The sequence below is a fragment of the Gastrolobium bilobum genome, unplaced genomic scaffold (assembly GCF_033153095.1).
Source record: "Gastrolobium bilobum isolate Gb01-03AN ecotype WA unplaced genomic scaffold, APGP_CSIRO_Gbil_v1 utg913, whole genome shotgun sequence".
NCBI lineage: Eukaryota > Viridiplantae > Streptophyta > Magnoliopsida > Fabales > Fabaceae > Gastrolobium > Gastrolobium bilobum.
Window position 1 is genome coordinate 831,474 of NW_026900059.1, and position 25,957 is coordinate 857,430.

Genomic DNA, 25,957 nt, shown 5'->3' on the forward strand with positions numbered 1-25,957 from the left:
GCTGATACGATATGATTAGTCTTAGGGATTAATATTTATTGAGATAATTTTATTTCATAATACAAACATATAAAAGTAAACAGAGGCTCATATTTTTTTTCTCTCTCCTCGTCATATGATCCCACATGAAACCCATATATTATAATGTGTGTATATAAGATAAAAGTATTTTCTATGACAAGAGAAACATTAATATCTGTATAATATAATATAAAATTACGAGAAATGATATATTTACATCTTATTTTCGTTTACAATCTCTTACCATCATATCTTAACCATTGATTCCCGTCAATCTGATGGTTATAATTTATTGGGAATTAATAATTAATTAATAAATATGACCAAATAAGTTGTAACTATTAAATTAATCAAAATTAACGGTTAAGATGTAGTTGTAACAGATTATAAACAAAAATAAATTATAAGTATAACCTTCCTCTAAAATTATTTATATATCTCCACTCAATAATTTAAGTGTTACAAAGTTGGTTGGCGCACCATCAAAATCCAGTACTAAGTTCGATTAGTTGAACTGAATATAACATATCGAGTTAGAGCTTAGAGTTTGAGAGAGAAAAATTTAATATCAAAAGGTATTAAATTTAAAATGCTCAACAATATTACCTTTAATTTTAAAAAAAATCTTAAAATTAATGCAAGTTATTGAGTTTTAAGCGGTATAGACCCAAATAACTATACTCTCATCGGGGGGCTTATATGTGAACATAGGATTCTATTATCAATATATTTCCAACATATCCCAGCTTTCACAATCTCATCATGAAATCCAGCAAGAATAAGTAACTTAATTCGGAAAGTTAATCGGACAAAAGTTTTATTACATGAACGTACGTGATCAACCATACCGGTATAGATTCATATACACAAAAGTTGACACTTAAACCAGTTACAGTATATTGTATATCTCAATCACATTAATTAATTAGAAAGCCAAGAGCGTAAATATAAGTCAACTTGTGTGCTTGATGGAGATTACATATATGTAAGTGAATGCATGTAAGCTGCATGCATGCATGCATAGTAGAGAAGCAGGGTCACCGTTATTAGAATCTAGAGAGAAACTGCATTTGCTTCAGAAGAGGCGTTAGGGTTTCCATAAGCTTCTCGCATGGGTGGTTGTGAATTCCCTCGTAAGTTGTCACCACGATGCTTGTGTCTTTGGATAACCTTTGCACCTGTTTCTTTACATTGCATGTGTGATGCGTGCAGCGGTAGTAGCTTCTTTATTGCCCATGTTCGTTATGCAAATGAGAGTAAGCACCAAATCATCAATTATCAATTATATCAATTATCGAGTCACTAACAAATTAATTCAGTATTCTTTAGCTTTTCACCAATAACCTCAAATTAATTGTTGCACTTTCAAAACAAGACAAAGAATCCAAGCATTCGCATATAATCTGTTATATATAGTGTTTTCTTAAGAGATTGATGAATTGATCTTAATTTGTATAATTCTTATTAAATGTGTCTCTATAATTGTGAAATACTTAATAGACAATTATTTGGCTCGACGAAATCTAAACTTTTTTGTTGTATTCTCATCTATTGCTAACGGATTAAGATGGCGTGAAAATGTTTTTTTAGTTGAGGTTTAACCAAAATTAGGTTGCTGCTGGTCAGAAGACAAAGATAGGTCTAATAAAAATACTCCATTTTTCCTGTTTTTAGTTATTCGAGTTATACATAAAATATCAAAACTTGAATATTTTAAAACTTTAGGGTTTATATATTTACATGGAAAGTAGATAGATATGCTGCGACCCCAACGATAACATCTCTTTATTTGATTGATATTCATTTATATAGTACCTTTTTTTTGGGTAAAACATTTATATAGTACTTTACCAAAGAAAATTTGTAATGTAAAATAAGATTTCAGATTAAAATATAGTCTACAGTGTCTTCACTTTTTCCTTTCTGCCATTTTTTTCTTGAAAAAACAATATCGTGCTTTACTAATTAAAGCAAACAAGTGTTAATTTTTTTTTATCATTAGATACTGGAAATAAATTTATGTATATATGTATGAGAATATATATTATATGATCTTATGTTGAAGTCAAAATTAAATTTGAACTTATAAATAATTATTAGTGTTAGAGAGAATAATTGTTTCAGAAGGTGAAAATTCGGGGTTTCCTAGATGACATTAAATGAAAATAAATATAAACATTTAGTACTCCTCTTGGTATATGGATATGACTTCGTCATTTACTTTTTTGTTCTCCTAAACCCCGGGTCTCCCTTCTTTTTCACATGTATATATTCAATCTTCTAATTAATATTGTTAAAAGTATAACCAATAGGAAAATGAAATGCTGATATTTTTGTTTTAAGTTTGAAGGTTATGTAAATAATTCATATAAAATAACATATAATACTTACGAAAATAAAAATATATTAATATTTTTAGAAAAAAATTAATTATTAATTAGTTCAATCAGTAAATTAAGTGTTCGCTTATTTGTTTCTTTGAACAAACTTTTTCAATTAAAAAATATATTATAGTTATTAAATAAATTTTTCCAAAAAGAAAAAACATTAAAAATATTATTTTAGTAAGTAAAAAAATAGCTTAAAGTTTTTTTTAAACAAAAAAATCATTAAGGCATTTTTTTAGACTTACTTAAATGTACCCTAAATTGGCTAATACATCTGAGTTTTATCTAATTCTCATTCATTTAAGGTAGTTTGATAAAGTTCAATCCAATTTGAAGAGGCTAATTGAAGTGCTTGTAAGTTCAAACTTCTAACCAACGAAAATTGGTAACCCCATTTGAAGCTTCAAAAAAGTGCAACTTTTTTACACATACAAATGACTCCTCATATTGATCATGTTAATTTTCATTTTTCAGTGTAATCAAACACCTGATGTCTCTTCACCAAAAACACATCAATCATTTCCTCTCTTTTTTTTTTTTTTTCCCCCTTTGACCTAATCAAATATTCATGTATGCATTGAATGTCAAAGAAAGGCAATTACGTTTATTTTTACACACCTGGGATATATGCTGTTCTTCACAGCTTTCTGTCCATATTTCCTCCAACGGTAACCATCATCAAGAATATCATCTTCACTTCTTGTCTGAAACGCAAACCTTGGTCTCGTTGTCTTCTTCTTTCTACCTCCTTTTCGTTTCTCCTTATTGTCCTTCTCCTCCACAACATGAGCCCCTTTTTCAGCCATCAAAGAACACGATGAAGACAAAGAAGAAGAAGAAGTAGAAGAAGAAGCGCAATCCATCTTTGCTTTGGTATCTCCAAGCAAGTTGTTTTGGGTAGAGAAAAGGTTAGCCCAATCAATGTCATCATCATGAAGGCCTTGAGGGTCCAAAGGGTTTTGCATCATCGATGAGGGAGTGAAGAGGAAGAGAGGAGAGTTTTGTGGAGGCAACAACAATGACGGTGGTGAAGGGTTTGGTAGGTCTTGGCTTTCCATTAGGTCTTAGAATGGAATTGAGACTGAAGAGAAAATGAGAGTAATTTAGGGTTGAAATTTATAAAAGGAGAAAGATGGTGGAAGGTAGAAGAGGTTGGGCAGCCACTCACACACGCATATTCTAAATGAGACTGAGAGCATGCATTGGTGATAACGAAGATGCATGTAGGTCACGTCTCCTTTGTGACATAGCATGTACTTAAAAAGCAGTTGAACAGAAGTAGTTGAAATTTAGCTTGCTTTGGTATATTATATATAGGTTACCTTCTTCTCATTTGACATGACAAGAGCACTTTCCTACACACACAAATCAAGTGTGGGTCCCACGCTTAAAAAAAAAAAAAGTCAGACCAAAGTCAGGATACGACGCCGTATCCTTGTTGGAGGAATGAACAGTGCCATTCCTGCAACATGATTGTTATATTTCCCATTATATATATAGGAAAAGTGTTTATCCTTTTAAATGATACAATTTATATCCTTTCACTCTTACAAAGAGATGAGACTCATACCTTTATTTTTTTTATCAACTCTTTCTCCTCCTTTATCTATCTCTTTCTCTTTCTTAAAATGACACAACTTTACATCTTTTAAAATGACACACACTTTACCCATTATATATAGGAAACTGTCCAAAATAGTAGAGACTAGTGTTTTATTTATTTATTTTTCCTTTGTTTTTTGGTGGAAATATAGAGAATCTTTAATTTCTAAATTTAGCTCTTTTTTTTGGGAAGTAATTTTTTTCATCCCATTGAATTAAAATTCAAATATTTTTTTAAAATATTATAGTGAAACGTACACCTGGTGCACAATTTGAATGTGCAGATCCTATATAGGTTTTTGAATTATTTTGGGGTTTAATATTTTTTTATGTTAATAGGAGATAAATTTATATGTTACACACATATAAAATATGTGAGATCCATGGAAAGAGAAGAGCGAGAAAGAAAAATCATGGATTCTACAAATTTTTATATTTGTGTAGGAGATAAATTTATCTCCTATAATATTTTGAGAAAATATTTATTTATTTTTTGTTTGCTTTTTGACGAAATATTTAAAATTTGAATTAATTGTGTAAATGTTTCCTGTCTCACATTACTATGGTGAAAAGGCCTTTTTTTTTTTATATCTAAGCATCTCACTGTTTTAACTTGCCTTAGGACACAAGGATTCTACCATCAATTAATAACACATGTTGAAAAAATGTTCTGTTTACCAACCGGTAGAACATAGGTTTGATCAATTGCATGCTCTTTGACGCTTTCGATATTTCATTTTAAAAACTTGATGTGTGTTATGTCACATTATTTACTAGGAAAATCAAATTTTTATACCTTTTTACGCAAATTTTGAATCAACGTATAATGTTCGATTAAATTTGATTAATTTAACCGATAGAAAATGGGTGTGAAAATTTCGAAGGTTCTGCATTTACTCCTAAAATTGTGATACAATGTTTTAGAGCGTAACAAAACTGAATCTTTATATGAATCGCTGAACAAAACACAAAGGAAAAACAATGGTGTTTGCATCTATCATGTCACATAACACACAAAAAATTTCTACACACACAATATTTTGTGGGCCCCGCACTTTTAAAAAAAAAAAAAAAAACTAAAGCACGCAAAACGAATCTCTATAATATTACACAATCAATTTTCCTACAACATAATTCTTATAAAACCCAAAAACAATTCCATACACGGACAAACTATATTTTAAAGAAATGTTTAATGTCTCTTATATTGTAGGAGATGAAATCATCTCGTATACAAACATAAGAGTATATGAAATTAATATTTTCTTTTTCTCTCTTTTCTTTTAACATGAGCCCATATAGACTCCACAAACTTTTATAAATATATAATAAATAATTTTATCTCCTATAACATAAAAAATATGAAATCTATTGAAGAATTGTTTACCTTACACAAAACTATTTTCATGATTATTTAAGGGTAGAGTAACGATAGACTCATACGTAGATAAGCATAAATATAAAACTCTAGTATGCTTTACTGCCTTAATCTCTTATATCCGGACATGGCATTCTTTTGAAAAAATGCATGTGAGACACCGACATGACATACAGTCAACATTTTAGAACACGTGGTCAACTCTCTGACATGCTCTGACACGTTTTTTCGACACGCAATCAACTTTTTCCGACACGTATTCAACACTCTGACATATTTTTTTTTAGTCTTAATATTTTTATTAACTAAAAATAAAATAAAAAATTGTTTATAAATCAATTTTTTTCTGTTACGAAATTTGACATGAAAAATTAACAAGATACGATTTTTTTTTTATTTATGTTACAAAATTTGAATATTTGATTGATTATATTATATGACTTATTATAGACTATTATATGTATTAAATATAAACTATATTATATATATTAAAAATATTATTTAATATCAAAATGTGTCCCAACATGTCAAAATATATCATTTTTTAGAATTAACATATCGACGTATCGAGTCGTGTCCCGTGTCACTACATCATAGGCATTAATACCAATAGAGTTGTACGTATAAGATTTATGTCAATGCTTTCATGTACAATTCGCAAACAATTCACTCTCCACATAATTATAAACTTTTTGTTTCTCTATTTTCTAGCTATACAAATTACCTTTTTTATTTTTAAGAAGCTAGTTTCTAGTAAATAACACCATATCCTTTCACAAAATATTTTTAATTAAAATTTTTATCAAAATATAATTAGCGGTGAAGGTAGCCAGTACAACTCTTCAAGACCAAAGAAATGGGAAAAGGTCCTTGGCAAGACAGGAGAAAAATGTTACGTTGGACTCCAAAACAAGACTAGTTGGTGAACTGACAAAATAGACATCCAAACAGTGACAATATCAACAAAATTGGGTTACGTATTCTCAACGTCACAGTCACCAAGGCAAATTATTTATTACAGTACAACTAGGAAAAAATAGAGATGAAAGTAAAAAAAAAGTTTTTGAACAATAGGCTTCCAGCATCCATTAAATCATACATAAGCCCCCAAAATTAGAGATGTCACATTGAACTTTAAATCGAAACCTTCTGCTGTGAGTAGAAACCTTGATCTTCTTGTAAGGTTCTCCAGAGTCATTCTATGAACTAATTTGCAATAATTTTAATTAAACAACTGTGCTTCACTGTCATCAGCTAATGATCATCTTGTTAAGAAACTCAGCTTGCTCGGGAAAATACTCTATCAATTCATCCTTCGTCACCCAAACAAAATCCTCACATTTTTCAATGCTGTACTTGTTTTTAGCAATCACTTGTGACTTGAAGAAGAATCTCTGACAGAAGATTTCAGCAAAGGAAAGGATGACAAAATATAATCAATTTCCACATGGACAATTAAGACATTAGAATTGAAAAGGCTAGTTTTGGAATCATGTGGTAAAACCAAAAAAGCAAAGGCATACGAAGGCACTTCCAGAAAACGCAAACAGATACTGATATAAATAAACATATTGAAAGATGTCAACCTTCCAATACTAGACAAGAAGTACCATAAAATTTCCTGTAAATATACCTTGAAAGATGTGGATCCAGACATGTCTTCTGTAGGCTGAACAACCATGTGGGCCATTGGAGCATTTCCAACAAAATATGTATTAGAAAGATCTCCTAAAACTGATTTCAGTGCGGATTCTGCACACTGCAAAATTTCAAAAATTAGGAGGAAAAAGAAGATAACGAAATAAAAGAGGAAAGCCATGTAAAAATGTTCACCTTGCGCATGGTATCCTCTGATTCATAAACTTTCTCTGGAAAATGCCACAGAGGCTTCCCGCTTGGAGCCCCATATGCATTACCATAGAGAAGAAGGTAGAGTCTTCTGTCAAGAGCTCTTTGTAATGAGCTAATGAGGCAAGTAGTAAGATAATATGCAGTCACACAACAATTAAATCTGAAGCAAAATTCAGCTCTAAAAAAATAAAAATAAAAATAAAATAAACAAGAGTAAGCAAATGGCCTAAACAAGTTTCTAGTCTCCCAAAAGCATTCAATTTATATTAGCTATGACTCTGTTACCTCAGTCGCAGGACTAAGATTGGCCTACCCTGCCCTCGTATAAGTGTATTTCTCAGTTAGAACTAATAACAGCGCGATATTACATTACTAAGAAGGCTTTTTTAAGACTGAAGGTGCATTAAGAATACAACTTAAATATCCGTATGGCACGATTGCATCAGTATTATATAATCACCAATTACTCAAAGCTAAACTCATTCAATCACCACTAAAGCATGTAAGGGAGTAAAAAAGAGAAACTAAATGACCCTTGATATGAATATCCATAACTAAACACCACGTCCAAGAAAATGTACACTTCCCCATTCCAAAGAAAGATGAGGACAATATAAGAACCAAGTTGATATTATATTGGAGAAATCATAAGTATTTGACATGATGGCATCTCTTAGATAGCATTCATTTTCCTTCATATATTCCAAAAATCAAAAGAAAACAATTTGTTACCGTAAATTACACAAGTGATCAGTCTACTCAAATTGGTGCATACCTTCGATCATTGTTTTTGTCAGCTTCGGTGACTCGTGGGGCTGGCACATAGTCAATCTGATAATCACCTTTCCCCCTGGTAGTACATAATTTTCACATAACTCTAGATGAAAACAAGGATCTATCTGTATTTTGCCATTTGTGTTATCTCTTAAACAGACAGATGCATGCATGTGGGAAATGAGAATGAGAGAAAGAGATGAAAATAATATCAAACATTTTTATCATTGCACTTTAATGAAGCCAGTGAGTGGAATCTAGCAAAAACAATGTAGAGATGCACACTTTTTAATGGTAACATTAATTTTAAGGGTTAGTAAGAGAAAGAGTTCATAAATATCTATAGTGAACTGTTTTGTAAAAAATCAGTTTCACAAATTCCTTTTTCACTGCCTGTTTCTTTCTTTTCCATTATTTTCATTCTTAATTTTATTTTTCATCTTTTCAACTCTCTTGAAGCTTACTAATATAATCTGTCTATACTAATATACTATTTTGAAGCTTATAATATACTCTAACTTTCAAACTAATAACAAAAAAATTTAAAGTATGACCTCCTATTGAGTGCTTATACCTTGCCTCAGATTTGTCTAGAAATTCATCAGGATATCTGCGTTGATATTGTTGTCGCCATCGAAATCTAACCATCCAAACCCGGAAAAAAAAGTTACTATAACAAGAACAACAACCACAATATCAGCAAGAGAATGGAACAGACAACAGAGCATATGAAAAAAATTACAATCAGTGCTAAAATGGGTTCTTCAAGTTTACTAAACAAACCACAGCATAATCATCTGACCAAGAAATTTTAACAGCAAATCCTCATGTCCTTGATCTCATTTTTCCATCTTAAAAATCAGAAGAGGAAGAAAGCAGTGATATTCGATATCATATATTACTCTCTTTTTCTAATAAATTCATATAAATTGGGAGGCTTGGCATATCGGTTGGTGTTATTCCCAGGTGACCTAGAGATCACAAGTTCGAATGATGTAATCAGCCTCTTGCAAATGTAAGGTATGGCTTGCCTACTATAGACCCATACAATGGGTAAGACCCGTCCCTGGACCCTGTTTAGAGCTTTGTACAACCACGTTGCCATTTTTATAATCTAGGCAACTGTGAACCAGAAGACAACCTTAGTTTGCAAAAACACTAAAAATAATGATAGCTGCTAGCAGGATGCTTCATCCAGCAACTAGTTTGCAAATCACCGAATACACACAAACTAAGTGAGTCTTAAGTTCAACACTTTAGTTTGACCATCCTTTCCTTCTCTACATTCCTCCAGCAGCAGCACACCATTTTCCTTAAAAACTGGATTATTTTCTCCCACAACGATAAATCCAAACATTTTATATTAATTTGACAAAAAAATTTAATATTAAAGCAGAGCACAATATCAAAGTCAACGAAAGTAGAGAGAAAGACATACGAGAATTCTTGAAATGCATAAACCACAGGGTCAATTTTGGGGATGACCACTGGGAGTCTCTCAAAGAGCACAGACGCAACAATTTTCTCAGAACTTGTGCTGAATCCTCGCCTTGTCAAGAGCAAAGGCCGAATCAATGACATCTTCATCCTGATTATATGCAAAAACATCAGATACACAAAAAGAAGCAAACAAATACAAGGAGAGTGTGTGTGTGAGAGAGAGAGCAATGGATCCTGCTTTCCTTTCCATTATAAAAATTGAGAATAAAAAACATTTTCTATTCTCAATTTTCTGTTTCTCATTTTCATGATTTCGTTACAATTTTTTTATTACTCTGCAGAAAATTATGAAAATCAAATACACAATAAGGTTCTGCTTTCATAGGTTTGACAAGCATACATTTAACTAAAGGATTGATGCGCCATAACATTCAGTCATAGGAAGAAGTACTTCTGACATTCCTCCAGTATTATTCATATAAATGCAACTTTCAACCATTCAAAACACACAAAATCGTGATAACACAACTAAATTGCCTCTGTAGAAAGAAGGTGCAATCAACCAAAATGGTTATAGGATAAGGAGAAAGAAAAGACCTTTCTTACCTTTGACGAAAATGGAAGAGTGTCACCTTCAATTCGCCACCAAAAATGAGATTTTAGGTGTTGCAGTGAAGCGAACTGGAGAAGTGACGAGGGTTTGGGAGACCAAAGAGAAAACGCAAGAACGACGACGTTTTGCATAACTTTTAATTTTTTTGTCAAAAGAAAATAAGAGAATAACATCTCTCATTTTAAAGGATATAAACTTACTTTTTTGACCCTTTTGCCCCTAATTAAATAATTAATAACCAATTTGCCCCTCCCCCAGAACTATCCACCATCCTGCCCCCATTTAGTCGATTAAGTTGCACTTTTAATCGACTAAATGGGCTAAACTCAGAAATTATGAAACGCGAATTTTAGTCGACTAAAAACTCACCTTAATCGACTAAATTGTTTGCACTTTTAGTCGACTAAGAACATTATTTAGTCGACTAAATGTCGCAGATCAGATTTTTTAAAAACCCCCCATTTCGCAAAGGGGGTTATTTTCAAACCCTAATCGACTAAATCGCTCCATTTCGTCCCCTCTCTCCAACCAAGTCCGAATCTCAACCCTTGAAGGTGCGATTGAATCTCAACCTGGGAACTCAAGTTTCCTGAACTAGTATCAGCGTCAAAATTTCCCTCTACGTCCGTATCTGAGGTGTCACTCAGCGGAATAACACTCTCGGGTTCACCATCGTCTTCACTGTCCATATCCTCGTCATGCTCATCCTCATCCTCGTCTATTTTCCTCAGTGGTATCTGACTTAAGACAGGTGCAGGTGCAGATAAACCGACCACTCTGTCTTCTTGACTTTGACTTCTTCCATGCGCAGGTGCAGATGAAGATTGACCACAGTCTATTTCAACATATATCTCAATAAAGTTTTGAAATTTTCGGTCCACAATTGCATCTATGACACAATCCACATCTTCATCGTCACATATATCATTACCAATGTAGAATATAGCATCCTTACCAACTGTAGACTCTACCCTGGCGATCATCCGTTGAACGCCATGGCTGCCGTGTAGCCCCAATTTTTGGTTAATCCTCGTCTTCAGCTCATTGTACGTAGTGCCCCGTTTGATTTTCAACATTTTCGTTTTTCCTTCAAATTGAACACCGTTGGGGCCTTCATAATGCTTTCCATCATAGTAAATCATGGTAACATACATGTTTGGACTTGAGCTCATCTTTCACACGAATTTTGGGGGTAGGAATCAGATTTTAGGGGTTAGGGTTCGGATTTGGGGGAAACAATTGAGAAATAAAGGAAAATGACAATGATTTCACAATTACTATGCCTTAGAGGTGGTGGGATGAAATGGAAGGGTGATTGGAAGGTTCACAGCTGACAAACAAGAGAAAGAGACCAAGAGAGGAGTTTTGATTTCGAATATAATGAAAATGAGACCAAGAGAGGTCTGGATATAGGGTTTTTCGCGATCTTTAGTCGACTAAATAATGTTCTTAGTCGACTAAAAGTGCAAACAATTTAGTCGATTAAGGTGAGTTTTTAGTCGACTAAAATTCGCGTTTCATAATTTCTGAGTTTAGCCCATTTAATCGATTAAAAGTGCAACTTAATCGACTAAATGGGGGCAGGACGGTGGATAGTTCTGGGGGAGGGGCAAATTGGTTATTAATTATTTAATTAGGGGCAAAAGGGTTAAAAAGCCTATAAACTTATATCATTTTAGATTCTAACCTTTAATTTTCGTTCATCAACGGTTATAATTTATTGGATCAAAATTATTAATTAATTAATAATAAATTTGGCCCATTAGGTTTGGCTCAATAAATTATAACCATTGATGAACGGAAATCAACAATTTGAATCTAAAATGGTATAAACTTATATTCTTTAAAATAATAGATATTTTTCCCTTTTTTTGTCAAAAGAAAATAATTTAAAGTTGTTAAAAATTAAGCGCGTGCATTTTTGTAAGAGCTGCCGAGAACTGGACATGGGATGGGAGAGGCCATTTCCAGTGAGATATATTCCATTCGAACTAATCAATTAATGAATAAATATATTTAAAATCAAGGGTGTGTAATTTTTTTTTTCAAAAAATATTTTTATTAAATATTGTCTCTTTTTTCATAAACTACTATTTATAGTTCTTTAAAAAAATAACTTATCTCAAGTATATGAAAAATTAATGGGTTCGTTTTTTCTGCAGTTACTGCAGATAAGTTAGCTGCAGTAAGCCTAATACGACGTCGTTTTGAGACAGAAATCATGGTGTTTTTCTAATTTCAATTTATTTCAGGGTTATAATAGTCTTTATATTTATAATTTTTTAACATTTCAACACCAAAATGACGTCGTTTTGTGAATAAATGCAGATAATTTATTTGAATTAACTGCAGAAATATTTTTCCCAAAATTTATAGATAGAGATATTCTTAAAATAAAGGAGAAATAAGCTGGAAACTTGTTCCACACTAATAGATTTCAGGGTTTTAAGCTCGTGATGTTCAAATTATTGACTAAGTATAGAATAAATATGTGAAACTGTGTTAGTGTATATTATACCACTCTAACAAACCAACAATCATCTAATATATTACCCAACACTCCTTAGGAGTGTGTGGTGGAACACTAAGTGGAACTAATTTCAAGATCTAAGAGTTTACCTTTTGTAGGCTTTCATCTTACTTTCTTTGTGTTCAAGAAGCCAAAATCACCAATTCCACACTAATCCAACATATACCAAATATGTGAGTTCAATCAATAATATATATATATATATATATATAGGGGAAGAATCCATTTACAATTTTTTTTTTTTTACAAATTACATTAAGTATGACCGATCATGCACTCTTGATTGAAGTATGATTGGTCAAACTTAGTGTAGTTTGTAAACAAAAAATTTATAAATATAACCTTATATATATATATATATATATATATATATATATATATATATTCTGTAGCCATCAGTAAGCTAATAAATAATTTTAGATAACCCTAGTATTTCATGACATTCAATATTACATGTTTTAAATATAATAATATTTAGCATTGTTCACATATAACTATTCATTGTTCATCGTCAGTTGTGTAACATCCCGAGCGCTGACGAGGGCGGGGAGTGATCGTCGGTGCGCACGGACACGGACAAAGAGCGGCTCCTGGCAGGCTTCCAGCAGCAGGGGTACATGAATGAATCGAATAACACCGAAAAGAGAGGGATTCCAGAGATTGTGCTGGTATAGGAAAGCACAACTAAGGATAGCTTATAAGAATTAATTGGTACTACCTATACTAACAAGAAGCATCTACTTTTCGGTAGCCCGGATCGAAAGAACTCCATAGTTAAGCGTGCTTGACTTGGAGAAATTTTGGGATGGGTGACCTCCTGGAAAGTTTTCCCGGGAAATGTGCGAGTGAGGACAAAGCACGCTGAAAAGTCTCGTGTTAGTATAGGTGGCAAATGTTAGTATATAGATGTGCTAGAGACAATCTTTTGATTAGATTAGGACATATGTAGACCTTTTATATTGTCGCAAATAAAAGCACTATTTATCCTGTTTCATTTTTTGTCTCAATATTACTATTAATATTTATATGAGTAACTGGATAAACCCCTTGGAATAAAATAGATATCTCTTGAGTATCTGTGATGAGATCACGATCATGAGGATTCAAGGATACTGCATGTTTATTCCTAATTTTATGTTCCTAGTCTAGAGACATTGAGAATGGGGATCAGTGATCTCGGGTAAGACTATCACGACTTATCTACTTGTATTTGGATGCAAGGTAAAGACCTCATAAGCTACAGATATGGAGATGTCTTAGCTAAAGTCGTGGGTGGACCTATAAGGGTATAGCTCGCACTGAACAGACCAACAAAGAGACTCTATGAGGAACTCTCACAGAGAGTATCATTAGAGTAGTCTCTTTATATTTGGGTATGTCTTTCCTAAGACCAGAAGTTATTACTGTGTTCTAGAAGGCATGCTTTGATTGTGCACCTCGTATTCCTGAAACATAGAGACTCATAGGTATACTGTTGGGCTTGTCCTGAAAGAACACAGGGCTAGGGTGATAAGCTGAAGGAATTCGTCAAATCTCTGTGAGGGATTAGGTTATCTGTAAACCGGAGAAATCGGGATGACATTTACAGGGACTCATGAATCTATGCATAGTAAAAGAGATCATGAGATGATCTGCCTTTAGAGTTTGTAAATTGAAGATTCCCTATTTTGAATAAAGCTTACCCTAAACCGCAGGGGTTGATACGCTTCCTTACCCTAGGTTTTATGGGAAGGTAACCGAGACGAAAGGAAATATATACGGCAACCAAATATGTGTAATAGGATGATCAAGTCATTAATCTAACTAGTTCTGGGGCAACAAAGCATTGCTAGTGCTCTGTGTTGTCATTAGATGAGTTGTGGGTTTATTGAGCCCAATCCCATTTATGTCAGTGGCTATGTTGGACCTAATGGGTCACACACTAACACCTAATTGTTTAGATGCTCTAGCATTAAAGGTATTGGGTCTAACAATTGTTATTAGCCCAAGAAGTAGTTTGGAACTCCACAGAGAGGGTGGAGGGCGCATGGATCAAAGTAATGGGCTTGGATAGTCCAAGACATTACTAATTAATTTAATTAGTTAAATTAATTATCAAATGTTTAAATTTTGAATTTTGAATTTGAAATTTGAATTTTGAATTTGAATTTTGAAATTCGAATTTTGAATTTTGAAATTTGAAATTTGAAATTTGAATTTGAATTTTGAATTTTGAAATTTGAATTTTGAAATTGAATTTAGAATTTGAATTTGAATTTAAAATTTAAGTGTTTGAAAGTTTGAATTCAAATGTTTGAAATTCGAATTTGAATTGGCTATGAAAAGTTGTTTCATAACAAAAGGATAAGATGAGATCTTGTTTGAACATATCAGGAGGAGATCTTTTGGACATAATCCAAGGATAATGGGGCACTGATTTTGGCTAGATTTGATCATCAAAATCAGCTCCAGAAGATACGGTCTGTTGGGAGAATATTTGAGTGAGTTGATTTAAGTTTGAAATGCAACTAACTCAAATGTATCTGGTCACCTTTTAGGCTATATGGGGCGCACCATATAGCTGATTATATGATGATTCTTGATCAGATTTCTGACTAGGTTTTGAACTTAGTCTCATGAGAATATTCTGGGATGTTGTTGGCAATTTTTGAAATGCAACAACTCCACTTATTCTCTCCCCATAGGGCGCCACTTTGATCAGATTTTTGGGAGAAAAATCTGATTAGTTTTTGAAACTTAAAAGGCTCCTCTTGTGTGCTTAATGTGTAGTTAGTTCCTCCTTAGGTTTTTGTGAAAAGCCAAGCCTTTCTCTACTCATCTATGCGCCCCCTTGTGAGGTTTTCTCTATGCGCCCCCTTGTGAGGTTTTCTCTTAGAACACTTCACTCTTCTAAACACTTTTACCTAGCCTCCTGCATCACACACTGAGCGCATAGCAAGCCTTATTGTGGTGATCAATCGGCGGCCTTACTGGAAGGAGTTCCTGTATCTAGACGCGGGTGGTGTGGATCAACGTTAGAGGGTCTGAACCCTTCAGACCTACCTTGATCATCTTGAGTTCTCACGAACAAGGTATGACATACGTCTTTAAAGTATGTATCTTGATATGCATGTGTGTTCCGCTTGCGAAAAATTTTGTTTTTCCCTCACGCATGTTTCGGCCTTCAAGCCCGGATCGGAAGAACTCCATAGTTAAGCGTGCTTGACTTGGAGAAATTCTGGGATGGGTGACCTCCTAGAAAGTTTTCCCGGGAAGTGTGCGAGTGAGGACAAAGCACGCTGAAAAGTCTCGTGTTAGTATAGGTGGCAAAGTGGGCTTCCCGCCCCGCTATCAACCCGCCAAAAAATGAGTCAACCCGCCCCGCCCCGCTTTTGAAAGTGGGCTGAAAAACTCAGTCCGCCCCACCCCGTTTGGCGGGTTGGATGGGTTGACCCGCCAGCCCGAGCCTATTTTACACTGACCCGCCCCGCCCCGCCCCGTTTGGCAGGTTGGGCGGGTTGGCCCGCTGAGCAGAGCCCGTTTTGCCGGCTCTACGTGTTAGTGTGTGGGACAGTCGTTGATCCTTGCAAGTTGTCAGACGTTACAGGTTGGAATTTGAATCCCTCTTGGAAAGAACCCAAATTTTATCCTAAAGTTCATCAAATCTCATGAAATCATCATATCATAAGCCCATGTTGCCACCTAATTAGCATTTCATCATATCATACATATATAATTCATCGTTCAATCTCAACAATTGACTAATGAATCACAAAAGTTCATATTTTCTCAAAAACCTAAATCCATGAATCTCCATGAAAACTCAAAAGTAAGTTAATTTCGTTACCTTAAATCTCCTTAGGAGGGTAAGAGGAAATTTTTACAAGCTTTCAAGAGTTGTAACACTCTTCCTACACTAAGATCAATTCCCCCCCCCCAAACTTTGAAAGAGATTTTCTTCCTTCACAAGACTTCTAAGTTGAAACTAATAGGTGAACTTTGCTCCTTATGGAAAACTTGACAACTTTCATGAAGAAACTTAATCATTTCCGTAGCTAGATCACCAATGGATTTTTCAAGGTTGAAAGAAAATGAAGTTTGGCCGTGGAGGAGAAAGCTTCACCACGAAGAGAATGAAATTTGAGGAAATGAATAGTGCATAGTGGATTTTGATTTAGTCAAAAATATCTAATTAGTAAATGACTCTTTTGCCCTTCTTGTTTAATTCTCTTTCATTCAATACTTTAGAGTATTTAACATGTGATTCTAAGCTCTTACAAATCATGAAATAGTTTTCCACTAAATCATTTCTAAGTTTCAGATAACTTTTTATATATTTGTATTTTTACGTCAAAACTTTTATTATTTGCACTTTTGTTCTCAAAATGACTTAACTTATAAAATATTAGATTCTTTATCTAATCAACTTTTTTTAACTATTAAATAATTTTTAATTATTTAATTTAATTATTTGAGTTATTATAGGCTCCGTTAAGTTCTATTGACAATTTCATGATACGGGAAACTGAAGAAAATATCATTTATTGGAGGAGCTGCATTAAGTTCTATTGATAGCAACTTTTTAATCGTATTCATTGCAAACTTTTATTTTGTTTGTTGGAGATCTCAACAGTCCCTTTACCTCTCGAAACTCCTGATAGGTTGTCTATGACTTGATGGTGTGTATAGATTTTTAATTTATATAAATTTTTCTTAACATTTATTTTTAATTTAATTTTTGTATAAATTTTTAATTTAATTCATTTATATTTAATTGTTTTTAATTTATTTATTACTTCATTTATTTTCTTTTAATACTTTTATATTAATCTGATATATATATATAGGAAAAAATATTTCTCCGACAACTTGAGATAAGTTTATCTCCGGTCACCCTAAAACGATGTCATTTTATTTATTTATTTCCTTATATTAATTGATTCACCTTTGAATGATTATGATTCCTTTTTTTTCTCTCTTCCTTTATCACCATCGATCCATCTTTATACGATTATGATTTAGTAACCGGAGATAAAATTATCTCAAGCAGCTTCAGAAACGATAAACCCATATATATATATATATATATATATATATATATATATATATATATACTTTGGCTTTAATGTTTCTAAAGTGAATGTAGATAAGCTATTCACATTCACTCCCAAAATAACGTCTTTTGGGTTAAAAAATTATAATAAGAAAGACTATTATAACCCAAAAAAATTATAATTACAAAAATAACTTGATTTTCAACCCAAAACGACGTCGTTTTGAGTTGAATGTATATCACTTATCTACATTGACCGTAGAAAAAACGAACCCATATACTTTTTATAACACCTCGCACTTCTAAAACGTATATTAATATATTAAATATGGATTAAAGGGTAGGATTAGTGAAAATCCTGAAATTAATGTCAAAATACAAAGGAAGAGTAAAACGATAATTAACCAAACACGCAACCCTGTAGGAGACAGAGGACACAGACTGTTCAGATTCTTCAGAACGCCCCTGCACATGGGGCGGCTTTTGGCAGTTTTTGGAGAATTTATTCCCGCTTCGTTTCTTTGTCAAATTAGGTGCATGATATGTCAAATTGAAGCTTGAAGTGTCTAGTTTACTGTATAAACATTTGAGAACAATTGGATGAGTGGATTTTCCAAAATAGTTGAGAGAGTGAGGGTTGTTTGGAGCCCTGTTTGGGGTTGGCTGGCAAATTTGCTTGTCCAACTTCAAACGGCGATAACCGGAGCAAACGAGAACTTTATAACTCGTGTGGTAGCTTGTTAGAAAGATAATTAAATCTAGAACAACATACGAAAAAGATGAGTAGCGAACGGCTTGCAGATTTTCCGCAGTAATTAAAAGACCAAACCGTGTTCAGATAGATAGAAAACGTAAAAGTGAAATTTAAGCTAAGTGGATTTATGGGAACCCCTTAGTGACTTGAGAGGAGTGTTATATGATATCTAGGCATGTTAAATTATTATTCCGCAAAGAGTTATCAGTTACGGTCACAACTTTTATTTATTACGCTTTATTATAGTTTTAAATGTTCGCGTAAGAAAAAAGGAAAAAGTTTACTCGCATTTTTATAAATGAATTGCTGTGATTGTAACTACGCTTAATATCATAATCAATGTTAACAATATCGGTGTACAACGGACTGTTACACTTTTCATAGTTTCAACTTTTTATTTTTGGGATTAATATTTCTCCTAGAAACATCTCTATCTTCTGCAAGACTGCACTCATATAGAAGAGTGGACCCTATACGTAGATAAGAGAGAAAGAAAAAAATGGGTTCCATACTTTCATGTGAGTGCAAGAAATAAATGGCAGTCAAAAGTGTATTATTTTTTAATAAAATAGAAAAATGCATATTTTACTCCATATATTGATCTTGAATATAGAAAAATAAAAATAAAATAATATAATGTCCATTAAGTGTATTTATTAACCTTATTAATTATTAAATGAATTATAAAATTATCTTGAATGAAGAATATTTGATGATTAATAAATTATTTACTATGAAAATAAATGTATCATGTTGTAGGAAATTGGTTGTGTCATGTTATAGACACAATCAATGTGGACCCCACCATTTTTAAAATATGTGAGGAGGGCATCACATTCCATATTCTAGATATTTTTATCAATAATAATGCAATGAAGATAAGATTTATGTTGCACCGGTACCAACACATGATACGAGATACGATATAAATGATATTCTAAAATGTTAATTCTAAAAAATATTAGATTTCGATACGTTAGGATATGTTTTGATATTAAATAATATTTTTAATTTATGTAGTGTATATTATATTTAATATTTAATAATGTAACAAAAAAAAATGAAACTAAACTTATAATATTTATTAATTTTGCAAAGAAACATAAGATGTAAATATTTACTATTATATTTTCAAATGAAAAATCTCTTATACACTTTGGTGAGATTTATTCGATATTTATTTTTAATTTTTATTATATCAATTTGATAAAATATTGATTAATTTTTTCATGATATATAATGAAAAATGTCAAAATGTGTAAAAGTGTCGGATATTGGAAAATATTAGACACAATACTCCAGGCTTTTTAAGTGTGGGTGCATCATAAGATAACAATTGAGATCGGGAGGAATCATTCATATATAAAGTTAAAGTGAGAATTCTGTGTTATCAAAAAAAAAAAAAAAAAAGTGAGAATTCTGTTTAAAAAAAAAAAGTTAAAGTGAGGATTACCTCTACACCTCAAAAGTAAAAGAATGAGGATCACTTCAGTGTTGGTTTTTCCAATGCAGTACTCAAAGAATGAGGATCACTTCAGTGTTGGTTTTTCCAATGCAGTACTCAAAGAATGAGGATCACTTCAGTGTTGGTTTTTCCAATGCAGTACTCAAAGAATGAGGATCACTTCAGTGTTGGTTTTTTCAATGCAGTACTCCATCCATGCCAATAAGTTTAGCATATACAACTTTCAAGGATATCTCAGCTTTGTTCCTTTGCATTCTTTCTCATTCATCGATAACATCCCCACTTCTGGTCCTCTGTTCAGTTTATTGCATACGATTTAGAATAGTGATCAAGAAGTTAATTCACAACATTTATTACGGTCTTCCAATTCAAAGAACAGAGGTTTGTTCCTTTCTTTGTAGCTAATATCGATCTATATTCGCTTATTGTTTAAGATTAAGAAATTTCGCTCATCGAAAGAAGGATACTACTTAAAGACAAATGCATATTTGGATCTTTTAACAGTCGTGGTTTTACAAATATTAAAGCTACAACTTGTATTTTTTTTTAACAAAATGCATTTAACCCGATTATGAATCTTGCGTGGCAGCAGCTTCAAAACGAGGCGAATATTCATATAAGGGAAGGAAAACGTGGGGGAGTGGGAGATGCAGATTAAGGATGAAAGAATTTCCTCATTTTAAGTTTGTTGCACACTGAAGGTAAGTTCCTTTACCCTTGCCTTTTGTTTGCGGTGTTTATATTAGGGATCCATTGCTCAAATGAATATGTAAATATTTGCTATATTTTTATATTATGAGTTTGGGTCACATGAGATAAATGCAATCCAAAACGACGTCGTTTTGAGTTTTATACTTTTTATTTTTAATTTTAAATCATAAAACGATGTCATTTGGATTTCAAAAGATACTGTGATAGGAAAAACACTTTTTCCTAATAATTTTTATCATATCATTGAAGGATGAGTTTAATCGCATATGGTTGAGCTATAAATTTTAGAGTAAAGTATCATAGGGTCCAATTTAATCTTTTAGGAAAAAAAAAGTCAACTCGTGGTTTCTCAAAAATTCAAAATAGACCCATTTTTGTTTTTTTTGAAGGATTAATGTGAATTTTATTTGAATTTCATAGAGACCATGAATTCAACTAATAGGATCTATTTTGAATTTTAGTAGAGTGACCACAAATCAATTTTTTTTAAGGGATTAATATTGGCCCCATAATTTTTGTTGAAGACCTAAAAAATAATTTACACTAAATTTTATGTTAAATATTATAAATTGAGTTATAAAATTTACAAATGAAGCAATAAGAGTTCAATACTGTCAAAAAGTTATAAAAGTGATGTACTTTTATTATAAAACCCCACTGTCTCTGCGGCCTATCTAATTTAGTCGTAATTTATAATATTGTATGATCATATTATTACATCAAATTATTATCGGTGCTAATTTTGAATAATGAAAGTCAAAATAATTAATAGAAGTATTTTGTAAACGAAATATTAGTAAAAGTATATTAAAAGTTATATGGAATAAAAATCGCTAATTTATATTTATATTTATATTTTAGGATGAAAATACAATTCAATTATATATACTATCACAAATAAAATTAACTATGACTAAAATTTTAATTGAATTTACTTTATGATTTAAAGTCGTTATTCATTGTTATGAACTTATGACGAATAACACACCACACATATTAAAAAAAACTTGAAATAAACATACAATTAATTACATTTGTATTAGGATTCTAGTGTTATAAAAAATATTTTAAAATGAAACATTTATTTTCCAAGAGATATTTTGATAATTATTTAAAATTAACTTTTCAAATTATAATTATAAAAATAAATAAAATAATGTGAGTGAAACAATGAATGTTGTTTGTATAAGACTAGTTAATAATTTATTATCCCAAATTATATCTGACCATTAACGAATTAACTCAAATAAATTGGAAAAAAAATATTTATCATTTTAAATGACACAAAGTTATTCATTTTTAATGAAATTACGTTTTGGTGTGTTTTGTAATTTTTTTCTTTTTTATAAAATTAGAAAGAAAATAAAAATGGAGGAGAGAGAATGTAAAAATACACCAAAATGACGTAGTTTCATTAAAAATGACATAACTTTGTGTTTTTCCATAAATTGGTTGGGTCAAATTGTACACCCTTAGAATTTACCAACACAAATTAAGATTAATATTTTTCATGTTGTAGAAGATAATTTTATCTCTTATATACACATAAAAGTGTGTGTAACGCCCCGTCTACAACAGATTAATTAACATTCATATGATATTAAACACAACATGCTCAAGTTAATTGATGCGGAAACTAACTGAATAATTTTTTTTTTCCTTATGTATTACCAACTTTTTCACTTCCATGACCAAAATAAAAAAAACAACATTTCGTCTATATTTTGGACCACTAAAGATAATTGCCACCATGATAATTTCAACCTGATTGATAGTTTAATATAATCCAGGCATACCACAATATAGATAAAACATACTGCCCAGCAGTGGCAGAGCCAACATAGCAACCTAGCCAGGTCAAAAAAAAATTAGCATGTACAGTTCTTTAGCCACGTTTAAAATGTGACTAATTTTTGAAAATCTACCTAAAACAGTGATTTAGCCACGTTTAAAACATGGCTAATTTTTAAAAGTTAGCCCGGGCTAAGGCCCCACCCTGTCCTAACATGGCTTCGTCACTGTTGCCCAGCCATCTATAGCCTAGGTTATCTCATAATCATACTGTCTCAAAATAAGTCCATGATGTTACTTATATAATTACATCAAATAAAGTAAAGAGATTCAATTAAATAAGTAACATAAACCTGAGCATGCATCACTAACAACATATACAAACTATCGATATGGCATAAACACTCCCTATGCTTTCCAAAAGAATAATATGGTATATATACATATCCAAAATAGAACCCTATCAAGTATATATCAAAATAACAAGTTAATCCTGACTATCAGGTCAGGTAATATCTTTCGTCTGCCTTTTTGCCACGCGATACCTCAGCACCGTCAGCTCCTGTACCTAAAATGGTAATTCCCATAATGCGGGATGAGATAATATAATTACCTCAGTAAGCTAGGGACCCTTGGAGGGCTTATCCACCCCTAAGCTCACTTATGGTATAATTAAAATATATAAAATATCCATGCATGCATCAGAATATGTATGGCAATGCATGTGCGCAATAATATAATCCTACTGGCCAGAGAATAAAATATATATGCATTATGCAAGGTAACTCATCTTGCAACATACCCGTACAAAGTAACTCATCCTGTACTACGCATAAGGTAACTCCTCTTATGCTTCACACACAAGGTTACTCCTTTTGTGTGGCACACAAACATACATACATATACATGCACCATATAGCAAGTCATATCCACATACCATATAAAAGTATCATCCTCCCTCACTCTCTAATGAAACAAACGAGGGATTAACCCCAAGAATCGAAAGCTTATCGGGCAAGCAATGTCCTCTGATGTAGGTGTCACAACCAAAATCTCATAATATCACAGCCTATTCCAAATATGTGAAGACAATCAATACATATATACTAGTCTACCACATTCAATTTTTAAGACTACCATTCAAGACACCTACACTTGATTTTAAGTACAATTTATCAAAGTGTTCTAAATGGCGATTTCATAATTTTTCCTTTTACGGGAACTAATCCCAAGCATGATTAACAAAGGGACTCATTTACAAATCACCTTCCAACTACTTATACCATTAAATTTTCAAAATTGACATATAGTCAAAAATCATGATTTTCTATAGTGAGATAAACAATGATTTCTTTTTTTGTCTTTCATCAAGAAGCAATTCTAAACATATTTAATAAAGGAAGCTATATCCAAATCACTTTCTACCTATCCATACCATCAAATTTTCGTGCACTATTCATCTCAAAACCTAAAATTCTTAAAATTTCATGGAAACAAGAAAAGAGAGGTGATTCCTTACCACAAACCCAAAAATAAAGGGAAAATCTTACTTCAAGCTCCCATGGCCTCAAGCTCCATCAAAATCCATATTTTCCATGAAATCTGAAATCTTAGGGGAAGAATAACTCTATCTACAGTGAACCCCACCCGAAAATATAGATACTAATGTGTTCCTCTCGAAATTTATCATAAGTTTGACTTTGGAAAAGAGTGATTTGGAGGTCTCTAGCTCTCTCTATGAATTTTAAAAGATTTTTACTCAAAATCCTCTTCTTCTTTTTCCTCCCTGTGTCGATGCTCATGGAAGACGAAAAAGAAATAAGAATGTTTTGAAATTTTTGACTTACATAGGTTAAGTGAAGTTTAATTGGATAAAAATTTATCTATCTAGTCACATTTATTTATTACCAAACTTTTATCCAATGAACTAGAATATTTTTCCAGTCATGTTTCTATTTTTACTTTTATCTTTTGGCTAATTGTTCCTATCCACATTTTTATCCCCTTATTTGTCATTTTTAACTTACTTTTCATCAAAGATAGACTCTAAAGTTACTGTCTCATTATAGGTGTGAAGCCTATGTATAGCAAGAAAGAAAGAAAAAATAGATCTCGTATACTTTACGAGTTTGTAAGAGATAAAATTATTTTTATGAGAAACATTAATCCCCACAAATAAATTCAAACCTTCCATCCCATGGATTTTCCATCGGTTTGGTGAATGTAAAATGTTGCTTATTTATTTTTTTAGAAATTTTGTCTACCGTTCTTCAAATTTATTCTAAATATATTTCTGAAGTGTGGAGAGGCCTGAGGGATGTGACAATAAAATGGTTGACCAATCTTTTTAATAAGATTCTCCAGACGAATAAGATGTCTGATGCATGGAGGAAAAGTATGATTGTGCCTATCTACAAAAATAAGGGAGATATACAAAATTGTTCAAACTATAGAGGCATTAAGCTAATGAGCCATACTATGAAGTTGTGGGAGAAGGTTATTGAACATCGCTTGAGGAGAGATACCAAGGTTTCTGTAAATCAATTTGGATTTATGCCAAGAAGATGTACCATGGAAGCCATTTTCTTGATGCGACAACTAATGGAAAGATACCGAGAAAAGAAGAAGGACTTGCATATGGTGTTCATAGACCTTAAGAAAACATACGATAGGGTTCCAAAGAAAGTTTTATGGTGGGTTCTGGAGAAGAAAAATGTTCCATTAAAGTATGTAAAGGCAATCAAGGATATGTATGATGGGGCTACTACATGTGTAAAAGCTTGTAACGGATCATCAAGTTATTTTCCTATCACGGTAGGTGTACACCAAGGGTCGGCTCTAAGTCCTTACCTTAGTTATGGATGAACTAACAAAAGATATTCAAGAGGAAGTGCCATGGTGTATGCTTTTTGCAGACGATATTGTGCTTATTGATGAGAGCAAGGAGGGTGTTAATAGAAAAGTTGAATTGTGGAGAAGCACATTGGAATCCAAAGGATTCACATTAAGTCGAAGCAAGACTGAGTATCTGAAGTTTGAGTTTTCTCTGGTACGAGATAGGGACCAAGAGCCCGTGCATCTAAATGGTCAAGAGGTACCCAAAAAAGATGGTTTTTAATACTTGGGCTCCATTTTACAAAAAGGTGGAGAGATTGATGAGGATGTAAATCACAGAATCAGAGCAGGGTGGATGAAATGGCGCAGTGCATCTGCATTTTTATGTGACCGCAAAATTCCCCTGAAGTTAAAAGAAAAATTCTATAAAACGGCAGTAAGACCGACAATGCTATATGGAGCGAAATGCTGGCCAGCACATAGGCAACATGAGCATAAGATGAGAGTAGCAGAGATGAAGATGTTAAGGTGGATGTGTGGTTACACGAGGATGGATAAGATAAGAAATGAAGATATTCGACGAAAGGTCGGAGTAGTACCGGTAGCCGAGAAGATGAGAGAACATAGATTGAGGTGGTTTGGGCACGTCATGAGAAGGCCCATGGATGCTCCTGTAAGAACAGAAGTTTGTTACCAAGAGCTAAACACAAAAAGAGGCAGAGGTAGGCCGAAACTTACTTGAGGGAAGGTATTAAAACAAGATTTAATGGAGT

At 32.5% G+C, this 25,957-nt stretch overlaps 2 protein-coding genes across 4 annotated transcripts; both read right to left on the minus strand.

Moving 5' to 3' along the window:
* Positions 1 to 1,067: 1,067 nt before the first annotated feature.
* Positions 1,068 to 3,466, minus strand: LOC133295137 (probable WRKY transcription factor 24). Its single transcript, XM_061493934.1, has 2 exons — positions 3,027 to 3,466; positions 1,068 to 1,245 (listed from the first exon to the last, which is right to left on the minus strand). Exons 1-2 carry the CDS (start codon positions 3,464 to 3,466, stop codon positions 1,068 to 1,070), a joined length of 618 nt encoding a protein of 205 aa, XP_061349918.1.
* A 2,780-nt stretch (positions 3,467 to 6,246) lies between these two features.
* On the minus strand, positions 6,247 to 10,143 carry LOC133295061 (uncharacterized). Of its 3 annotated transcripts, none has more exons than XM_061493845.1 (7): positions 10,060 to 10,143; positions 9,452 to 9,601; positions 8,588 to 8,653; positions 8,015 to 8,089; positions 7,222 to 7,327; positions 7,022 to 7,147; positions 6,247 to 6,782 (listed from the first exon to the last, which is right to left on the minus strand). In XM_061493845.1, the coding sequence occupies exons 2-7, from the start codon at positions 9,598 to 9,600 to the stop codon at positions 6,639 to 6,641; spliced, it is 666 nt and encodes a 221-aa protein (XP_061349829.1). In that variant the 5' UTR covers position 9,601; positions 10,060 to 10,143; the 3' UTR covers positions 6,247 to 6,638. The 3 variants fall into 3 exon arrangements, with proteins under 3 accessions (XP_061349829.1, XP_061349828.1, XP_061349827.1); XM_061493844.1 differs by having other exon boundaries at positions 7,222 to 7,339; XM_061493843.1 differs by having other exon boundaries at positions 6,249 to 6,782; positions 7,222 to 7,351.
* Between the last annotated feature and the right edge of the window lie 15,814 nt (positions 10,144 to 25,957).

What these genes read in the sequence shown, in the direction of transcription:
- LOC133295137 (XM_061493934.1), bottom strand. Translation starts at nt 3,466, where the DNA reads ATGGAAAGCCAAGACCTACCAAACCCTTCACCACCGTCATTGTTGTTG. An exon ending in AAGAACAGCATATATCCCAG is followed by an intron (nt 1,246 to 3,026) that starts GTGTGTAAAAAT and finishes TGGGCAATAAAG; the next exon opens with AAGCTACTACCGCTGCACGC.
- LOC133295061 (XM_061493843.1), bottom strand. Translation starts at nt 9,600, where the DNA reads ATGAAGATGTCATTGATTCGGCCTTTGCTCTTGACAAGGCGAGGATTC. An exon ending in CTAGACAAATCTGAGGCAAG is followed by an intron (nt 8,090 to 8,587) that starts GTATAAGCACTC and finishes ATGTACTACCAG; the next exon opens with GGGGAAAGGTGATTATCAGA. An exon ending in CTGGATCCACATCTTTCAAG is followed by an intron (nt 6,783 to 7,021) that starts GTATATTTACAG and finishes ATCTTCTGTCAG; the next exon opens with AGATTCTTCTTCAAGTCACA.